Source organism: Polyodon spathula, chromosome 43 (assembly GCF_017654505.1).
Source record: "Polyodon spathula isolate WHYD16114869_AA chromosome 43, ASM1765450v1, whole genome shotgun sequence".
Classification (NCBI taxonomy): domain Eukaryota; kingdom Metazoa; phylum Chordata; class Actinopteri; order Acipenseriformes; family Polyodontidae; genus Polyodon; species Polyodon spathula.
In genome coordinates, this window is record NC_054576.1 from 1,493,992 (window position 1) to 1,514,093 (window position 20,102).

Genomic DNA, 20,102 nt, shown 5'->3' on the forward strand with positions numbered 1-20,102 from the left:
GTGTTGCTTTTGTTGACCCTGGAATAACCAGCATCCCTGCATCCTGTGATCTCAGATTGCGGTTTGGAAGATACGGGGTCAGTAACTCCTACAAATAACTAGGTGCTAATCTATCAGGGCCTGTAAATCACAGCACATTTTTAAAATCAGTTCTGTACTGAACAGGGAGCCAATGTGAAAACAAGGGTAATATGTTCACTTTTCCTGGTCTTGACAGGATGCTTGCAGCAGTATTCTGAAGTTGCCAGCAGGACATGTTTTGGGTCTCCAGAAAAAATGCATTACAATATCAATTCTAGATGAAACACAGGCATGCATCTCTCAGCATCAGACACAGAATCTGACCTTTACATTCCTTGTGCTTGTTCTCTGACCTCTATTTCATCGCTTGATTCTGTCACTTTTTCTCCATGCCTTCCTGCTAAAAACCTAGCTAAGACTCTTGACCCCTCTTTCTCCTTTGCCCTGGTCCCAGTGCTCACTTTCTTGACAAGCTTGACTTTTTTTCCTCTCTTCTATTCCTAACGTTATTTTAGGCAATTCTAACATTCGCCTCGACTGATTCTGATGGCCTCCTCGATTCTTTATGTCTTCAACTCTCTTCTTTCGCCCCTCAAACTGGCTGCCAACTGGACCAAATTTTCTGGCGAAAGTGCTCTCCTCCTTCCTCTCCTGTAATCTCACCCATCCTTTCAGCTCAGGGTGCCTCCCTCTCCTCCATTCCCTCCTTTTCCCTTTGACCGTTCCTTTTAGGGTACGTGGCATGGCTCTCTCTCTTCTCCTCTCCCCAGCTCACAAGACACCCTCATCTCCTCTTTGGGCGTCTCCTATCACCTCTAAACTGATGATGTCCAGATTTTCCTCTCCTTTTCCTCCTTTAACCCACATCTCAGAAATCCTCTCTTGTGCATTCTCACCTCAAACTCAACCTTCTAAATCTGACCTTATCTTCCTTCTGTTTCTTCCCCTCCTCTGACCTCTATTTCAGTATTTCTGTTTCTCCACCCCTTTCTGTAAACCTTACGTGCTAACTTTGGCCCCTCCCCTCCATCTCTCTACCGTAACATGTACTTGCTGCTTTTTTCTAAACATCTACTGAATCCGTCCTTTTCTCACTACTTACTACACCTGTAACTCACTCCTTGCTTGCTGGTCTCCCTGTATCGGCTATCCACCTGCCTTCAGCTTGTTCAAAATGTCTTTCTCTCTCCCACCCTCGCCGCTCTCGTATGCTAACCCTCCTCTACCTCTGCTCACAGTCGATTGAAGAGCCTTGTTCTTGCCTAGCGCTCCTCTCCAAACCTTCCCCCCCTACCTCCAGTCCCTTGTGTCTCCTTACATTCGTGCTCGCTCCTTCTCTCTAGCCTCTCTGGTGATTGTGCTAATATTTCCTTATTGTAAACTGCACCCTCAGAACAGAAAATAGGAGGCACTTTTTTACACAGAGAATTGTGAGGGTCTGGAATCAACTCCCCAGTAATGTTGTTGAAGCTGACACCCTGGGATCCTTCAAGAAGCTGCTTGATGAGATTCTGGGATCAATAAGCTACTAACAACCAAACGAGCAAGATGGGCTGAATGGCCTCCTCTCGTTTGTAAACTTTCTTATGTTCTTATATATATCAAGTTGCCTTGCCCTGTAACTGCTGCATGTTGCCCATGGATAAATTCCCTATGCCCCTCAGTATAACACAAACCGTTGTATATTTTCATGCAAGAAAGAAACACAATGCAAGACGACACACACCTTCTCAAAGTTGTTATTGTTTAGCATTTTTGAATTTTTTTTTTTTTTTTTTTTTTTTTTTTTTTTTTTTTTTTTTATACAGACAAAAAGCATATAGACTTCTTTCCCAGTAAGTCTGAGAATTCCCCTCTAGATCTATGGGTATGGGTTACATCGTTCCTATATAGATACAGTTATTCTTAGTCAACAGGCAGGTAAATTTAATATTTAATCATTTTTTAAATACATTTCTAATATGTTTATTCTTTTTATTCTTTGTAGCATTTAATACAGTGAAATATAATTCCCAAGTGGTGCGTTTTATCAATGGCAACGCAGCTCTCAGAAAAAAGAAATGTACAAGCCTTTAAGATTCTTTACAAAAAGAAAACAGAGGATGCGACATTGAAAAGGAATATATTCTACTTTTTTCTTTATAAAATACATGAAAACGATGCCCGAGGCCATTCTTGTTATGGGATTCTTCGTTCTCTAAATACATGATACATTTTGACATTGTGTACTTATTGTTCTTCCCTTTCGGTGACTGATGTTATCTGCATTATTGGATGAATAGAAGCTTGGAATGGAGTATTACACAAGTGTGGTACTTAATATATGTGTGTGTGTGTGTGTGTGTGTGTGTGTGTGTGTGTGTGTGTGTGTGTGGATATTTTTAAAATATATTTTCAGACAGAAAATCACGGAAACCATTTTGAAAAGCTAACAGACAAGGAGGCCTTTTGACATCTTCTATCTGGAAACTCTTCAACGTATGTTTTTGTAGCTGAGTTTTTCTTGTACAGGGCGAAACAGTTATTTACACGCTTCTGTTACTATAGAGACACACGAGGACAATGGGGAAAGCATTGGGCGGGCTGACGCTGAAACCATCAACAGACTTCCTTCCTCTTTCCTTTTCACTGGATTGAGTGCGTTTTCCAAGTGCTCGGCCACTTCCATCCAGCTGATTTGATCTCAGAACTGTCCAGATCTTAGTAACGTGTGTTTCAATGCTAGTTTTTAATGTTAAAAAGTGAATCTAAACAGCCCTGGAACCCAAGCGGAGAGTCCCGGCTTAGCAACACGACTAGGCAGATTGATATGGGAGGGTGTTGCTCACAGTTTAACACAATGTCCTCACCCACTCCATCCAAAGAAAAAAACGAATCCGCTCCGTGATTATTTTTAGGGCTGTATTTCAACAGCCCTAAAATAATATTTAATAATAATTATTCAACAATAAATACCTATATCGCCTTACGAGTAATAATACTGTAATAATACGCAAACGTTGACAAGAAAATGCCCCCATCATCCTGTTCAAATATCACACTCTCCTGTCAAACAAGAACACAAGTGCGAGAAACGGTGTGTTCGTACATCTTTTGGGTTTTCAGCATGTTTCTGTGGACTGGAATTACTTTGGCAAAACTTGACTACTCTTGCAAAACATGAGTGGGAGCCCAGTAGAGAAACATTTTAAAATGACCTCCTCAGACCCTGTCTACCGTGCAGACCTGCTAGTGCTTCCATTAGGAATTTCTTGCCATTAAAAAAGAATACCTTCATGACATATATAATTAACTTTGTCAGTCCTTGTATGACTGGTCAAGCCAATAATAAAGACCATCTGAATTTGAGATAGAAAGAGAGGGAGAGTGAGATGACCAATGACCGATGACATGAGACACATTAAGCATCAAGTATACCACTCTCCCTCGTCGATGCCCTGACTCGATTGTGTGCAGCTGCTCCCCATTAGTCCATTAGAACCTATACGTCTCTTTGTTTGGTGAGTCTCTGTTTGTTTGAGTCTCTGTTTTCGTGAGTCTGTTTGTTGTCTCATTCTTTGGTGGATGTTGTCAAACTTTCCCATTGCTTGGTGTTATAGAGACATTGTCTGTTTGCTGGGTGATGCAGAGACACAAGAGAGTGAGAGACTGCCTAGATGATGCACAGACAGGGAGCATAAGAGTGTCAGGGTGACACACAGGGAGAGTGCTACAGAGCCAGTCTGTTGTGTTCTGGATGTTATAGTGAAGTCTCCACGCTATGAAGTGGGCTGACGGGGCTGGAGGCCCCGGTATGTGTGGCAGGGTTGAGATAGATGCCGCTGTCGATGGCGTTGTTGTTCTTGTTGGGGGAGGAGGGGGTGAGGGGTGGCAGGGGGGGGTGGTGCTGGTTGTGCTTGACTGACAGCTCTGACTCTTCCTCAAGGTCCGTGTCATCAATCAGGGGGATGTTGTGGATGAAATCGTTCAGAAGGAACTCCTGGGGGTGCGACATGAAGTTGTGGATGGAGTTCCGTGTGTCCGGCTTCTTCTCGACCTCGTATGCTGAGCTATGGAATGCTCTCACCACCCGGATCTAGGAGGGGAGAGGGGATAGGGGAAGGAGAGGAGTGGGAGGTTGGAGAAAGGGAGATGAGCGGTGGAGAGGTAGGGTATAGGAGAGGACGGGAAGGAGTGAGGGAGAGAAAGTGAGATATTTAGCGCTGTTGTGAGTTTCCCAGCCAACAAGTATCAACAGGACTCAGGAGAACTGCAATAAACAAAGCAAAGAGAACTGAGCGACGCAGAGTCCCAGCGGGGTCTATGAACTCAGGTCACGTGAACATTGTCACACAGAGGCTGACGATACTATGAAGGCATGAGCCCCACAATGCTCAACTTTACTTTATTAGTCTTTGAATTTCTGGATACAATGCGTGCTCACAGGGTGACGAGAATTCACAATGCGTACTCACAGAGTACGTGGTTCAATTTCAAATTAAAATTTAATTTCCTACAATTTTTCTTAAAAGAGCTTCAGAGGACAATAGACCTTGCATCTCAAAACATCAAGAAAACAATCTAATTCGTAGTCAAATATAAATTTGGAAAATAAACTAAGGTTATTGCAGCTTTATCCTTGAGGTCTTTTTAAGAGTAACGAGTAAAAAACAACAACGTTAAGACTGATATCAGTTCAAGACGCACACAAAGACACACAGACAATGCAATTCAACGATTTAAAAAACCAAAAAAAATTAATAAATAGATATGTATATTGAGAAAGAGGACATATATACATACAAGAAAGAAATTGTGAGCTGAAATCTGCAACGAAAAAGTACTTAAAGAGCAAAAGCACAGCAAAGTGACTGAAAACTGAGCACAAAGAGAAAGAAAGATCAATCTTCATTCCACCGGCAACGTTTTGTCGTACACGTATATAATATATATAGTGAATATATATATATATATATATATATATATATATATATATATACATATATGATGGTACCTTATGATTGTGGGTTACTGTTTTTCAACTAGAAGTCTTCCTTCAAAGCACATGGGTCTAGATGGGACATGAAATATGAAATATTTGTTCTGCTAGTGGAACTATCAGAGGGCTATATTTGCAGTTGTCTAATGTCTCTTATTCCCAGGTGGCTTGAATCCTGCAGGCCCACTCATGCAATTTGATTTTCAGGTGCAGCAATTAAGTTTTTGTGTGAGCGCCATGTTTAATATCTGTCTCATAATGCTGAACTGCGAATGACACTGAGGTTTTAAAGATGGCACTTACATAACAGTTTAGTTGAACCTAAAAAAAAAAAAATAATCCCTTTTGAAAAAATAAAATACTTTGAAGAATTCCACATGCGGTTGAGAGATGGAGAAAGCGTGAGAGGAGTTTTGTTTGCTAACTTCTCATTTTTGCCATGCTGTAAAGAAAAGGCATTCCTTCACGCTGCTGTTCACAAGCAAAAAAAAAAAAGAAAAGAAAAACAGAAGGAATCGCTTCTTCCACTTATTTGTTTTTCCACTCAGCTCTCCAAAGAAAGCGTTGTGCGTTTTCGGTTCTGTATTTTTTTTAAGTGTAATTGTTGTAAACATTCGAGTATATTGCCCTTTTCTTTGGTGATGCGAGGTGTGGGGTGTTGTTGCCAAATTGCTTCACACTCCTCCTTCCATGCCTTTTTTAACAGCTTGATGGAAAAACAAAATAAAAGCTTTTTATATAATGACACAGAAGTAAGCAGGGAGAGAGAGAGAGAGAGAGAGAGAGAGAGAGAGAGAGAGAGAGAGAGAGAGAGAGAGAGAGAGAGAGAGAGAGAGAGAAGGGGGTAAATAAAGAGAGAGTTCTGATGATGGGAGTAATAAAGTATGTTAGGCCACCTGGGGAAGAGGAAGCAGTTAGCATGTTAGCATGTTAGCATGTTAGGACTCCCACAGGGAGAGGGGCCCTGGGCTGGGAGGAGATCTGGAACATCACATTAGTTTGAAATACATGGTATTGAAACTGTGATCGATTATTACCAAACAGCTTCAAATGGCATGCTTTTCATTGACTTGCATTGAGGCGGGTTCCTATTGCAATTGCTCAAATCCACTAATCACTAGTGTAGAAAGACTACCTCATAACCATTGTCAACAGACTCAATTTGTTCAATATTAAGAGATTTTGGCTGATCTAGCGTGTTGCAGCTCCTGAACTCGTCAAAGAACTGAACACATTTGAACACAACTGCAATACATACACTGAATCATTGCGCACATCATACAAAGGTAAAGACGGCAGTAACAAAACAACGTGTCATTTGAAGCGTTCAGTTTTTCCCAGTGCCAATTCACGCCAAGCCAGCCTGACGCAGGCAGGTGGAAACTCAACAAAGCAGACAGGTGTGTTGATCAATGCAAACTCAACAGAGCATGGAGAGATGACAATGCAAGTGAACTGACAGCCACAACCAAATTATGTGCAAATATTATATATATGAATATAATACTATTGAATGCATTGTAATATAATTTGATTAAAAACATTTTTGTTTACATAATAATTATTATTTATTATTATTATATTATAATATAATAATAATAATAATAATAATAATAATAATAATAATAATAATAATAAGGGATATAATTAATGATAAATACTTAAAACTAACATAAATCATAAATAATAAACATAATGATTATATAGAATTATAAACAATAAATGATTCAGTTTTACAAAGCAAAACACACAAAATTAGAAGAGACAGATGGCGAGTAAAGTTCAGCAGAATCGAATTCTTTTAGTAGATGGTTATAAAACAGCCCTTCTCTCCTCCCCTCCACTTCCCTCTCACCCCCTCCCTGACACAATAACACTCCTCCGATAACGTGAAAACACTACTACGAGGGGTGAAATTGCTCATCTGCGTGACTCGGTTTCTTTGCACAGTAAAGAACACCATGCAGCAGCTCTGAGAGGACTTCCTAGAACAGAGAAAGAGTGAAGAAAGGACTTAGACAATACAACTTAGCAAAAGAAAGATTATGAACTCCACTGTGATGGAAGGAACCCTACCTTCCTGGGGTACCCCCCACCCACCCCCCCCCCCCACACACACACTGCCCCCTCCTGGTTAGTCTGTGCAGGTGGACCTGGAGAGAAAAAGGCAGCGGTGAACACAGGTCAGTACAGCAGTACATGAAGACCTCCAGGGCTTTATACTCGAAGGTTTACACTGCCAGGGAGAGCGCACGATTCCCGCAACGCTTTCTTTGTTTTGCTTTATTTTGGTTTTTTAAACAAAACATGACCAACAGAGCAAAGGAAATCGACCTGCCAGTCACCTCCTCCTCTGTCTGTCTGCCTCTCATTCTATCAGCAACTCAGATGAAATCTTGAAATCTGCATTGTGTTAGATTCAGAGCCCCTGGCAGAGGGGGTATCTTCATTGTACTGTTTAAACTCAATTAATGTGATATTAACCATTATCAGTGTTTCACCTTTGTAATATTAACCTATAATATTTCCCATCCTCAAGAACTCAAGTCATATAAATTAACTTATTAATATTTAGCAGCCTGAATTCCACAAGGTCTGCTAAATCATTTATTATTAGTTACCATACGATCATTTCATACTCAATGTTTAATAATAATAATAATAATAATAATAATAATAATAATAATAATAATAATAATAATAGGACAACACCTTATTATTACTAATAATAATATTAATTATATTGATACCTAGCTGTACAAGTTAACACCTATAAATATAATTTCCTTCTAATGTTGATTCCAAATCAATACTCCTCAATACGCTGTAAACAGAACTCTTAACAGGATCTGTACATTATATACTGCACCCATACCTCATATACTATATCCTATATAATGCTCTATAGTGTAGTGTATTCTATGCACTGTACCCTGTATACAGGATAGTGCAGACTGTATTCATGACATTGAAGGTGAGAATGTGGCTGTTTATAATGTAACACAATGAAGAGCAGAGTGAGCAAGAGGTGCGGAGCAGACTGAGAGGAGACAGACTGGTCTTCCTCATCAAAAACAACACGGAGCAGAGCAGAGCAGGAAGTCAGAGCGGGCTCAGGAAAGAAACACCGAAAAACTACAACACCACCTCAACACACTGAAAAAAAACAAAAACAAAAAACCAAGACCAAACCGATGGGAGAGGAGGGGGAGCAAGAAAGAGAGAGACAAGGGGACAGGAAAGAGAAAGAGGGAGAGAGAAAAAACAGAGGTAAGAAAGAAAGAGGAAAAAACTAAAAATGAAAGGAGGAACGTAAAAAAAAAAAAGGACTTTAGAAAGATAGCCCAAAGGAGAGTGAGCGTGGGCGCGGCTGGGTGGTGCAGTAAGAAGGAAAGCGAATGAACTCACTCCCGCTGGCCGGTGTGCCCGTGGCATTGCCCACAGACACAACTACGTGAGTGGGGGTAGAAATATTGGTTACTTCATGGAGCTGACTGAGGACGGAGGAGCGGCGCCTCACAGCACCCTGGAAAGAACCGCTCCGCTTGAACGTACTCACTACCTCCATCTGCAGGGGGAAGAGAGAACAGCACACACCCAGGGGTTAGAGAGGCCTCAGGGAGGGAGGGGAGAGAGAGAACAGCACAAACCCAGGGGGAGGGGTCGGGGGTATAGAATCAGGAGAGGAGTACAGGGGAAAGGAGACACACTCACACAAGAAAGGGGAGGGGGAGACCAGACAGAGACAAACCTTGGTAATTAAATACAACATTCCCCACTGGGCTTCATTGACACCTATACTGCCCCCTTGTTCAACACAGACAGTGTGTGATTTTCAACAGGGTGTGGGGGGGGGGGGGCTGCAGCTTCTGAAAAGACTCCCAAATAAACATCGAGCTTCCTCGCCTCACTTCAGAGTCCTGGAGTCTTTTCAGAAGCAGTTTTACTGTAGTAGTTAGAAAGCCTGGTGAGTAAATGATAGTGGCACAAGCAACATTACCACTGCCCCTGTTCTGTCGCTTGCTGGTGCTTATGGTTCAGTGTGTGGTGTGCAGATCACGATGGAGGTGCTGCACAGGAAGCCTTGGCCAGAGCTCTGAGCCAATCAGAAAGCACTCTGAGAGACACCATACTGGCGATCCCTGAGGAAGAACGATGTGTCATCCAGAGACCTCATGGTTTAGTTTCTTATTTGAACTTTTAAACATCGCAAACCACAGAAAAAAATTTATACTTGATGGCTTTATAGTGATCTAATCTACGTTAGTGGGGGGGCTAAAGCTACCATTATCTTTTATTATTTTCTACTGCCGTGCATAAACTGTGTGTAATGTTCAAGTTTTTATAAAAAGGTGTAGTTTGAAATTTTGCACTGTATTCAATAATGCAAAAAAACAAACATTTGCTTATTTTTACTGTAATGTTAATGAAATATCTCCACCAGGAAAGTGAAACCATTTCTGTTCCTGATGATCCTGCAGATAAGCTATGCCTGGCTGGTGCCTACTGTACAGCCTCACACAGCCTTCACAACTTCTTCAAGCCTCTCCATACAACTGTAGCAGCACACTGTGTGCTGGCTCTGAACACAGCTGCAGAAGGACTCGTGGAGTAGAAGTTATTATCACACTCTGATCCATGCAGTGTTCTTATGTGTGTGTGTGTGTGTGTGTATATATATATATATATATATATAATATATATATATATATATATATATATATATATATATATATATATACAAGCATCAAAGAAACTATTATCACTATTATAACACATTTATTTTCGATTGACAAAATGTTTTCGGTTTCTTTTTTGGTTGATGCATATGCACTTAGTCACTTAATTAGTGAGACAGTTGATTGGACACTGGATATGGAGTACTTTCACCTGTTGAATTGTTGCAAGCTTGAATAAAAACAATAAAGAAAATCACAGAAAAAAAAAAAAACAACAATCTGCCACGTCTGTCGAGAGAGCGGCGCCTTCATGCGATCGACATGTTGGAGGCTGGACTGGGGCAGCGGGCTGTGGCTCGCCGTCTTGGGCGCTCGCAGCCAGCGATTTCAAACCTGGCGAGACGGTATAACCAGACACACTCTGTCAATGACAGGCCACCAACCGGGAGACCAAGAGTCACAACACCTGCCCGAGATCGACAGATCACTCTGCAGCATCTCTGTGATGTCAGCTGTTAATCAGCACCATAAAAAGTCACAGCGCCTGCTCTAAAATAGAGTTTGTCATTTTTCGATCACATCTAGTGAATTTTATTTCATTTTTGCGATCAAATTGGAGGCATGGATGGGGCAGCGAGGCGGTGGCTCGCGACCGTCTCTGGGCGCTCTGCTGCCAGCGATTGGCAACCTGCTCTAGACGGTCGTTTACGTATTAAGTGAGACTCTGTCAAGACAGCACCACAAAACAGGCGAGAGACCAAGAGTCACAAATCACTTTCGCGCCGCGATCGCAGATCACTCTATAATTAAAAATTCTAGTGATTTTTCAGCGTTAATTCAGCACCATTCACAGCGCCTGCTCTAAAATAGAGTTTGTCATTTTTCGATCACATCTAGTGAATTTTGTCCAAATACAAGTTTCTTTTGATGCTCAAATATAAGTGATACATTTCTTTTTATGACATTTTTGATGACCTAGTAATCTGTGCTCATACTCATATTTTCTGAATATTATCTTTAAGAAATGTGAACGTTTTAGGTATTAATTAATAGAATAAGCATGCTGATTACATAACACAAAAACAGCAGCCCCTTCTATTGTTAACATAATCACTGCATTTAGTCAAGAAGAATCTGACCAAACTAACTAAAACTCATTCCGATTTCTAAACGATTATGTTTTTTATCATGATTTTTTTTTCCTTAGTTTCCTCAGAATTGCATCCTCTCTATAGCACTGGCACTCGCAGAAAACCCTGAACTAGGGTTAATGAAAAGTCATAGTTACACGACAAATCAGTTGCTAGTTTCGCAAACGTGTGTGGGCAGCTGCTGTCTGATCATGATGATTGGGAGGTTTGCAAAATGTTTTCTGTCATTTTACAGACTCAGCAGTACGGCAGTAAAAATATCCCAGTTTGAGAGGAATATTCCCTTCAGTCAGCTCTGCTGTTGATTGGTACTCAAATGCCAACAATAAGGCATGACTACACACCTACTAGCTAAAATAATTACTAAGCTCTTCCATTTAATCACAGAGAAGTTCTGAATGTATTAATTACAATGAAACTAGCATCCTGTAACTAAAAATGGATTGGCGTACAGAAATTGGTGCAGACAAGAGCTGGCGCCATTGTAGTGCTACATGGACTGGGCCTTGCGTGTGAAGGATCGGTAGGCGAGAGACACATGGCCGTCACAGGGAACCAGTTTCCACAGCGGCTCTGGGAAGTGCTTCATACACACAGCTCAGAAGATTTAGATTAAGATTTAAGTCCGTTTTGTTCTTTGCTTAGGAGGAAACACATCAAAATGACAGACAAAAAGATCTGGCATAAAGGATGAGAGGTGTCCATTTGGCGCAGTGTGTCTCAGTGTATAAAGCACTGCTGGTGATAACGTGAAGAGAGAGGACCCGTTAGTCAATGAAATAATAATAATAAAAAAAAGGCACATAGAAATATTATCATTTTTTAATAGCGTGCCAAATGCAATAGCAATAGCAACATTATCACTGTCATCTTAAACGAATGCAAACCAGTGTTAAAGCCAACGTTCTTCCCTCTTACTTGTAACAGCAACAGTATCACTGCGCCCCTTTTTCGGCTGAAGATCTGCTGGTTCTGACTTTGTATTTTAAACTTCAGTTTGGAATATTGCAGAATGCTATAGATGAGGGGCTGCTGCCTGAATTAATGCATTTTGCAGTTCAAATTCAGCCTGGGTCATTTTCTGTTGTAGTCACAGCATCCTGGAGACTTGCAGAGATACAAAGTTTAAAGCACCCCTGCGGTCTTTATAGAGCGCGCAGACATGTGATCTCTCTGAGTGCAGCTGGGAGACCAGAGTGGAACCGCTAACCTGCCCCCTACAACACTACCCCCTAGTGGAAGCAAGAAGCACTACGTCGATAAATGTGTTTTTCTTACTGATGTATATTTTACTTCCACAAGTGGGCAATGTGTTGCCAGACATGTAGCTGATGGGAAGTTAGACACAATTCTGAGAGCTCTATTGAGGCTATGGGGTGCTTTAAACGTCTGAGTTTTAGCAGATCTTACACAGGCATTTCTGCATTAGTCTGAGGTATTAAACACAGGACTGTTTGTGTTAGTCAGAGGTATTCAGTCTTGATTGTGAGAGGGTCTGGCTCTCAATGTGTGTCTCTCTCAGTGTGTCTATATCTCTGTGTATGTGTCTCACTCAGTGTGCCTCTCACGTGCGAGTCTGCATCTCTTCAGTGTGTCTCTGTTAGCGAGTGTATCTCTCAGTGCATGTGTCCCTGAGCATGTCTCTCAGTTTGTGCCTGTTTGTCTCCGAGTGTCTCTCAGTGTTTGTCTCTCTCAGCATGTCTCACTTTGTGTCTGTGTGCCTCTGCATGTCTCTCAGTGTAATGTCTCTCTCCGAGTTTCTCTCTGCATGTCTCAGCGTGTGACTCTCTCACTCTGTGTGTGTATTTCAGTACCTGTGTCTGGATGCGGTTCAGTCCTCTGAACCACAGGATCTGTCCTCTCCTCAGCTCCCTCTCTGCGTGGTCAATCTCATCCTCGTCGTCGGCCAGCTCATCATCAGTGATGTCGTCCTGGCGTGGCCCGTGCCCCGCTTCCTTCAAGCACTTCAGGTGACTGGTGGGGATGGAGGAGATGATCTGCAGAGACGAAGCAGAGTGCACACTTACACTCTCCAAACCTCTGAGAGCTCTTCAGAAATTCTGCATTATTCTGTACTCCACACAAACTTAACCTCATTTGTCCTACAGAGTGATTTGGTTCCAGTCATCAACAACCCCACTTAACACGGAACCTGTCGTGATCCAACCGTGACTATTTATCTGACCTTTATCCTTATGCTATCAAATCATTTAGATTTTATTGGCTTAGGAAATGCATCATCTCTGAGTGAATTGTAGGTTTTGTAGTCCTGGGCATGGTGTAACGCTGATAAAACTTGGCAAACAAAATACATCTCCCAGCATGCTCAGCGGTAGCTCTTAAGTTTAAAGGGAAGGCAACTGAAATGACTTTAATCTAACCTAGACAACATACACATGGAAAGAATGGCCTGCAATTCCACCTGCAATGTAAATGGCTGTACAGGAACGCAGAGACATGAAGCTACATGGATGGCTGTTTGTTATACATTATATTTAGTGTTCCACATTTCCGGTTTATTCCGAATTTATCACCTGACTATGTTGGCCCATCAAAGTCAGTGAAGAAAATGGTGATGCTTTATTTGATAAACTCACACTAAAATGACTCCAATGGCTTGCACCATTCAGTTCTGTTAATTTTCTTTTTATGATTTCAAGGCGAACAAACCTGGCTTGTTTTGTGTTTTGCAAGGTACAATGTTTTTGGGGCTCCCCCTCGGTACTAACCTGCCCCCACAGCAGTTCCCCGATTCCCACAAAAAGGCACCAGAGCCACTGCTCCACATTGAGGGGTGCACAGCTGAAGGGCTTCCCTCCCCACTGCACGATCACGATCTGAGGAGAGAGGGGACAATTATGCTGTGGTCCACAATCCGAGAGGCACGGCAGCTGTAGTCTTTGTACCAGTAAATGCTTCATCAGCTTTCTAAGGGTTCAGGGCAAACAGTGACACTCCCCAATATCAGTGACAGTCCCCGATATCAATGACTCTTCTGGAACCTGCAGAGATGGGGTTCCACAATTTCCTGTAGTGTCCTGTCTCTTTCAGTGTGTCTCTCTGTATGTCTCCCTTAGTGTGTGTCTCTCACTGTAACGCTCCATTAGCGTGTGCCTCTTTAGTGTGTCTCTTTTTCTCATGTGTGCCTCTCTCTGTGTTTCTTCAGTGTCTTTCTCTCTCTGTGCCTTTCTAGCTGTGTGCGTCTCTCTTTGTGAATGGAGGAGTGGTTGGGGTACCTGCATCACGAAGGTGCCCAGCACGATGCTGCAGAAGATGGGGTTCCTGAAGATGGAGTCGAAGACGTTCCTCTCGCCGTGGATCTTGCGCGCGTTGATCTCGTTGAAGAGCTGCATCAGTACAAAGGTGTTGAAGATGATGGTATAGTGCTCCGAGGGAGGGGAGTGCAGGGGGGCATTCCGACCGCTGTCGATATCGAAAAACAGCTCACCTGGGAGGGGAGGTGTTGAGAGGACATTTTGATCCATACCTTTGAAACACTTAAAATATAACAGAAAACTTTGAAGAAACCGAACTCGATGGGTTATTCACCCCCTCCTCTTCTACACTCCAGTCCCACTCGCTCTCCCCCTCTGTCTTCCAGTCTCTCTCCCACCCCATCCCCTCAGTGTCAGCCTGCCCCCACTCTCTCTTACCCATGAACAGCAGCGTGAAGATGATGGTGAGCTGGTAGACGGAGTGCCCCAGGATGTTCTTCATCATGGTCCTGGAGATGAGTGGCTTGTTCCTCCCGTACGGTCTGCGCAGCAGCAGGGACTCGGTAGGTGGCTCGGTGGCGAGAGCGAGGGAAGCGAACGTGTCCATGATGAGATTCACCCAGAGCATCTGCACTGCCTTCAGGGGGGAGTCCTGAGAGAGGAGAGGAGTGAAAGAGAGGGTGAGAGAGAGAGGAGACAGAGATAAAAAGGGGTGAGAGGAGAGTGGGGGGGTGGAGCGAGACAGGGGAGGGGAGTGATAGAGGAGAGGGGAGTGGAAGAGAGTTGTACCTGTGTGATGCAGGCCCCAGTGAAAGCCACGATGACGGCCACCACGTTGACAGTGAGCTGGAACTGCAGGAACTTGGAGATGCTGTCGTAGACGTTGCGGCCCCACATCACTGCCTTCACGATGCTGCTGAAGTTATCGTCCGTTAGGATGATGTCAGAGGCCTCCTTCGCCACATCTGTCCCGGCGATACCCTGGGGGGGAATACCCATAAGGATATACATTATATATATGGTTCTAACATATATGTACATAAATATACAGATGATATTTGTTATGAATTCAATATTTTTAAAAGCAATAAAAATACAAAGATATGTGTGTGTTTTTTCTGTTCGTGTTTGGTAAATTAAGATTTTGCTTAATCTCAGAGTGTAACCCTTGGTATGCCCAGGTTCTACAGACACTCAGATTTTAAAAAAAGGTATCAAACTCTACGCTTAAACTGGATATAGACATTAACTCACACAAGCTAAAACCTTGCAAATCACTTCTCAAAAAGGTCAAAAATCAAGACCACACTGATATTCAAAAAAAAAAAATCTGATTCTAGTTCTTGCCTAAAACATAATAAAAATAAAATAATAATAATAAATAATAATAATAATAATAATAATAATAATAATAATAATAATAATAATAATAATAATAACTAATTGCAAGCAACACTCGTACTTGACGGCTTCCAAGGCATTCTTGTTCCTATCTGTGTTCCATAGTAACCATGACCCTACCACTTTTGCATTTGACCTTAAGGAGAGGTCAAAGGTCACGGTCAAAGACATTTTTGCTAGAGGATATATGGGTTCCTATATGAGTTGCATAGTAACCATGACCCTATCTATACTTTGTAAGGAGTTAAAAGCTAGTTCTACATTTGAACTTAAAAATAGGTCAAAGGTCAAGATCTAGGTAATTTTTAATAGAGCATACATTAATTCCCATAGGCTTACTGTGTGAAGATTCATTAGTCTCCCTTTCCTAAAACCATGCTGACTGTCACCTGTGATACTGTTTACATATAAGTAATTTTTCATTTGGGATCTTATAGTTTCCAGAAAAGAAAAATAAAGCAGGCTTTTCTCTTTGCTGATCATAGCTGGGCACGAGGCTTGTTAAACTGCGTATGCCTTTATTCCCTTGTACCATGTGACAGAAATCATATGCGAGTGATAATAATTAAATCTCACTGTTGTTAATGATTAACATTCAAACATATGTAGGAAAACAGAACACAAAATGATGCAATAAGGCTCAGGGACATAAAAAAAGCTTCAGCCCCAGGCAGTAAAGTAGAAATAGTCTCTACAAATATAGACCTGGAGCACAGGGATCAGAGGAGGCCCGACACGACTTTCAGTGTTTATTTAAAAACCCCGGGACTGGATATTTGGGGTTTTGTGGAAGACTCTAGTCCCCTTGTGTTGATATAGTGTCCCAGAGGGGACAATACTGACCTCAAGTTTCAGGCAATATAACCTTTGGTCAGGAACTATACAGCAGTTTCCCAGATTTCAATATGAACAAAATGGTAGCCCTATTAGTCCAGAGATGATAGACAAAGAGATAATTAATCACAAGCTTTCAAGACCGCGAAGGTCTCTTCTTCACCTTTTGAGGTCTTGAACGCTTGTGATTAATTATTGTTTATCACATCTCCCTCTCTTTGTCTTAATAGTAACTCTGGAAACTCACCATGGCAAAGCCCACGTCAGCCTTCTTCAGAGCTGGCCCGTCATTGGTGCCATCTCCCGTCACCGCGACAACCTGACGCTGCTCCATCACGGTGCTGTCAATGATACCTGAGAGAGAGAAACACAAATCACACCCTAACCCAACCACACCACAACCCAACCCCACCACTACCCAACCCAACCACACCACAACCCAACCCCACCACTACCCAACCACACCACAACCCCACCCCACCACTACCCAACCACACCACAACCCAACCCCACCACTACCCAACCCCACCACAACCCCACCACTACCTAACTTGTCTTCACTACAGTGCTTGTCAATGATGTCTGACAGAGACAAACACACACACACACTAAGACATACCACTACACACCATACCCCCACACAGACACAGTATCCTACCTTTCACCAGGGTGTGCTTGTCAGTGGGTGAGGAGCGTGCCAAAACTCGCAGCTTCGGCCAAACCTTATCAATTCGCTCCTGTTCGATCTGCAGAGAGAATAAAACACTATCACACTCGCCCTCTCTCACCCCTCTCCTCTCTCCCCCTGTCTCTCCTCTCTCACCTCTCCCTTCTCGTTCCTGATTCTCCTGTTGAACTCCTTGCCGTCGATGCACAGGAAATCCTCCCCCGCTTGTATGATTCCACACTTTGCTGCGATGGCCCTTGCTGTGTTGATGTTGTCTCCGGTCACCATCCTCACTGTGATCCCCGCACGCTGGCACTTCCTGATCGCTTCCGGGACCTGGGAATTAGGGGTGAAAAAAGAGACATTGAGAGACCAGAAGAGCAGAAAGTGGGAGATGGGAAAAGAGGACTTATGAGGACAACAAGAATCATCTCTCTCTCTCTCTCTCTCTCTCTCTCTCTCTCTCTCTCTCTCTCTCTCTCCTTACCTCTGGCCTCACAGGGTCCTCTATCCCCACCACACAGATGCAGGTCAGCTCTCCCACGATGTCGCTCTCGTTGTCCCAGTCTGGCTCCGGAGTTCCCGGGAAGTCTCGGTAAGCAATGCAGATCGTCCGCAGACCCTCACACGCCATCGGCTCGATGACCTTCTTCACCATCTCGTCGCGATCGCGAGGGCGGAATAAACGGGGCTCCCCGGAGGCAGTGAGGATACTGGAGCACCTGGGAGAGAAATTGCACAGAGGAGAGGAGACAGAGAGAGGCAGAGAGTCAGAGAGGCCAGGAGACTGAGAGCCAGTGAGAGACACAAAGGCAGAGAGACTGACAGACAGAGCAACATCGAGACAGAGAAAGAGAATCAGAGACAGATGGACAGAGAGGCAGACAGACTAGAGAGACAGGCAGATGGACAGAGGCAGAGAGAAAGAGAGAGACACAGACAGACAGGCAGACAGCTAGAGACAGACAGAGACCCAAAATCATTCCAGTCTACAGTTGTCAACAGCCACAGTGAGTCAAATTGTAAAAAAGCTTTTCGAGCAGAGCAGGGCGGACATAACAAACTGGGGCAACAAAAAAAGAAACCCCTAAAGGAGGCTGATCAATGCAATCAGCAAGGAATCTAAAAACCGATTCATAGCATAAAAAATGTAAAGGCTAGATAGTAAGTAATCATTTAGGAAAGGTCAAAAGCCAAACACACAGACAAACAAATAACCAAATACAGAGTCAGGGACCACAACCTGAAAATAGAAGCAGGCCGACACCAACAAACACGGAAACCGTTCGAGAGAACATTGTGTGGCCAGTGCGACGGGAATCGAAGACAAGGCACACGTCCTTCTCTACTGCTCAGAGTATACCAATATAATATACCAGTGCTTTCCAAGGATCTCCCAAAGGATCTCTAACGTTAGGACGTTCTAACTTTGACTGTTTTTCGTGCTCTGAGCAAAAATCAAACAGCCAGGAAGGATGTGATCAGTTTCAAAACCCCAATTCCATGCAAATGAAGTGGGTACCTAATTAACAATAGCTACTATGCCAAAATGATTAAATAAACAAATCCATAAATAAATATTTCTATATTTATCATTTATTTATTTAAAAATAGGCTACATTAAAATAGGAGCTCTCTAACTTTACTTTCTCTCTGTCCTGAGGTACTTGTTTCATCAGTATGTTCTATTAAATGTATCTTCTCTTCTTTCTCTGTATCTCCTGAAACACATGTCTGCTTTGTTTTCTCCCCCTTTACTGCCTTTCAATCCCACCTGTCCATTGACTGACATCCTGAAATTATGTAAATACTGTCATTTGTATTATAACATAGCATTCTCATTGAAATGCTGACTAGTTTTGCCGCCACCTTTATGTAAACTGCACCAATTCAACCTGTCGGAAAACAGAGAAAAGTGTTTAATTTTATGATGGAAACACTAAGAGCCGGGTTAAAACAGACGGAGCCAGCGAGTTTCGGAAGACACTTTTGATACCGAGACCCAGAACCAGAGAACCAGAGAGCCAGACAGAAAGGCAGATGGAGACACACACAGAGACAGAGTTCACATGCGGAGAGGATGGAAGGCAGTAGGGGAGGGGAAGGTGTTGGGTGGAGTACATACTTCTTGAGGATGATCTCAGAGGCCCCCTTGCTGTACAGTCTGAACCCTCCCTCGGGTAGGCACACCACGGTGCTCATGCTCTTGCGCACAGAGTTGAAGGTGTAGACCTTGTAGAGCTTCTCCTCTGGGATCTGATCCCTCACAGCCTGGTAGTCCCTGTGCAGGTCCTGGACGAAGCCCAGCAGAGCGCACTCCGTCTTATTGCCTACCTGCTTCGGGAGACCCCCCTCCTGGTCTGGGGGCTGGGGGAGACACAAACACTGTCAGTTACACCGACACTCTCACAATATCTACTGCTACCAGGAAGCATCACACTATAACTGCAGCTATGCAAAATGCATACAGAGGCCTCAGTGTGTGCATATATGGCTTGTGTGGGGGCTTCCGAGTGGTGCATCCAGTAAAAGAGTGCAGGATGCGCCCTATAGCCTGAAGATCGCAGATTCAAATCCAGACTATGTCACTGCCGACCGTGACCTGGGGTTCCCAGGAGGCAGCGCACAATTGGCCGAGCGCCACCCGGGTAGGGAGGGCTTAGGTCGGCAGGGGAATCCTTGGTTCACCGCGCACCAGCACCCCCTGTGGCCGATCAGGATTCTGCGGGTCTGCAGAATGTGTTGTCCTACGGCACTATAGATCCGGTAGCCTCTGTCCTTTGTAGAATTTTTGCATGTAATGTACTAAACAGCTCTTTTTCATGAACAAGTTTACAAACAGCGTAAATTACAGCTCTTATACAGGAGAGATCATTATAAATAGATTTGCAATGCCAAAAGTCAAGATTTAGAACTTCCTTCTGGCAAAGATGAATGAGTGGTATAGTGAAGAGAAAGAAGTAACAGCAAATATAATTGGATGGAGCTCTGGCTTCTGCAGTCTCCGACCTTGATGCAACTGTGGCACGGGCCAAAAAGAAAAGCGAAGCAAATTTCCACAAAGACAAAATTGTTGATGTGCTACTTTAGTGAAATAAAAAAATATATATTATTTAACACTTTTCAAAAACACTAAAAAGAAACATAGAAAGAAAT

The 20,102-nt window shown here is 43.0% G+C and overlaps 1 protein-coding gene across 5 annotated transcripts in view; it reads right to left on the bottom strand.

Moving 5' to 3' along the window:
• Positions 1 to 1,834: 1,834 nt before the first annotated feature.
• atp2b3b (ATPase plasma membrane Ca2+ transporting 3b) overlaps positions 1,835 to 20,102 on the bottom strand; it is a 56,429-nt gene continuing 38,161 nt past the window's right edge. For 2 of the 5 annotated variants that reach the window (XM_041236978.1, XM_041236977.1), the window contains 12 exons: positions 19,072 to 19,313; positions 17,434 to 17,668; positions 17,103 to 17,282; positions 16,938 to 17,025; positions 16,527 to 16,633; positions 14,834 to 15,025; positions 14,483 to 14,696; positions 14,066 to 14,277; positions 13,559 to 13,666; positions 12,644 to 12,826; positions 8,408 to 8,567; positions 3,970 to 4,096 (listed from right to left, as the gene is read on the bottom strand). In XM_041236978.1, the coding sequence (XP_041092912.1) occupies positions 4,071 to 4,096; positions 8,408 to 8,567; positions 12,644 to 12,826; positions 13,559 to 13,666; positions 14,066 to 14,277; positions 14,483 to 14,696; positions 14,834 to 15,025; positions 16,527 to 16,633; positions 16,938 to 17,025; positions 17,103 to 17,282; positions 17,434 to 17,668; positions 19,072 to 19,313 (1,947 nt within the window). In that variant the 3' untranslated portion in view covers positions 3,970 to 4,070. Of the gene's footprint in view, positions 4,097 to 8,407; positions 8,568 to 12,643; positions 12,827 to 13,558; positions 13,667 to 14,065; positions 14,278 to 14,482; positions 14,697 to 14,833; positions 15,026 to 16,526; positions 16,634 to 16,937; positions 17,026 to 17,102; positions 17,283 to 17,433; positions 17,669 to 19,071; positions 19,314 to 20,102 lie in introns of all 5 variants that reach the window. The other 3 variants (XM_041236974.1, XM_041236976.1, XM_041236979.1) reach the window with 2 other exon arrangements.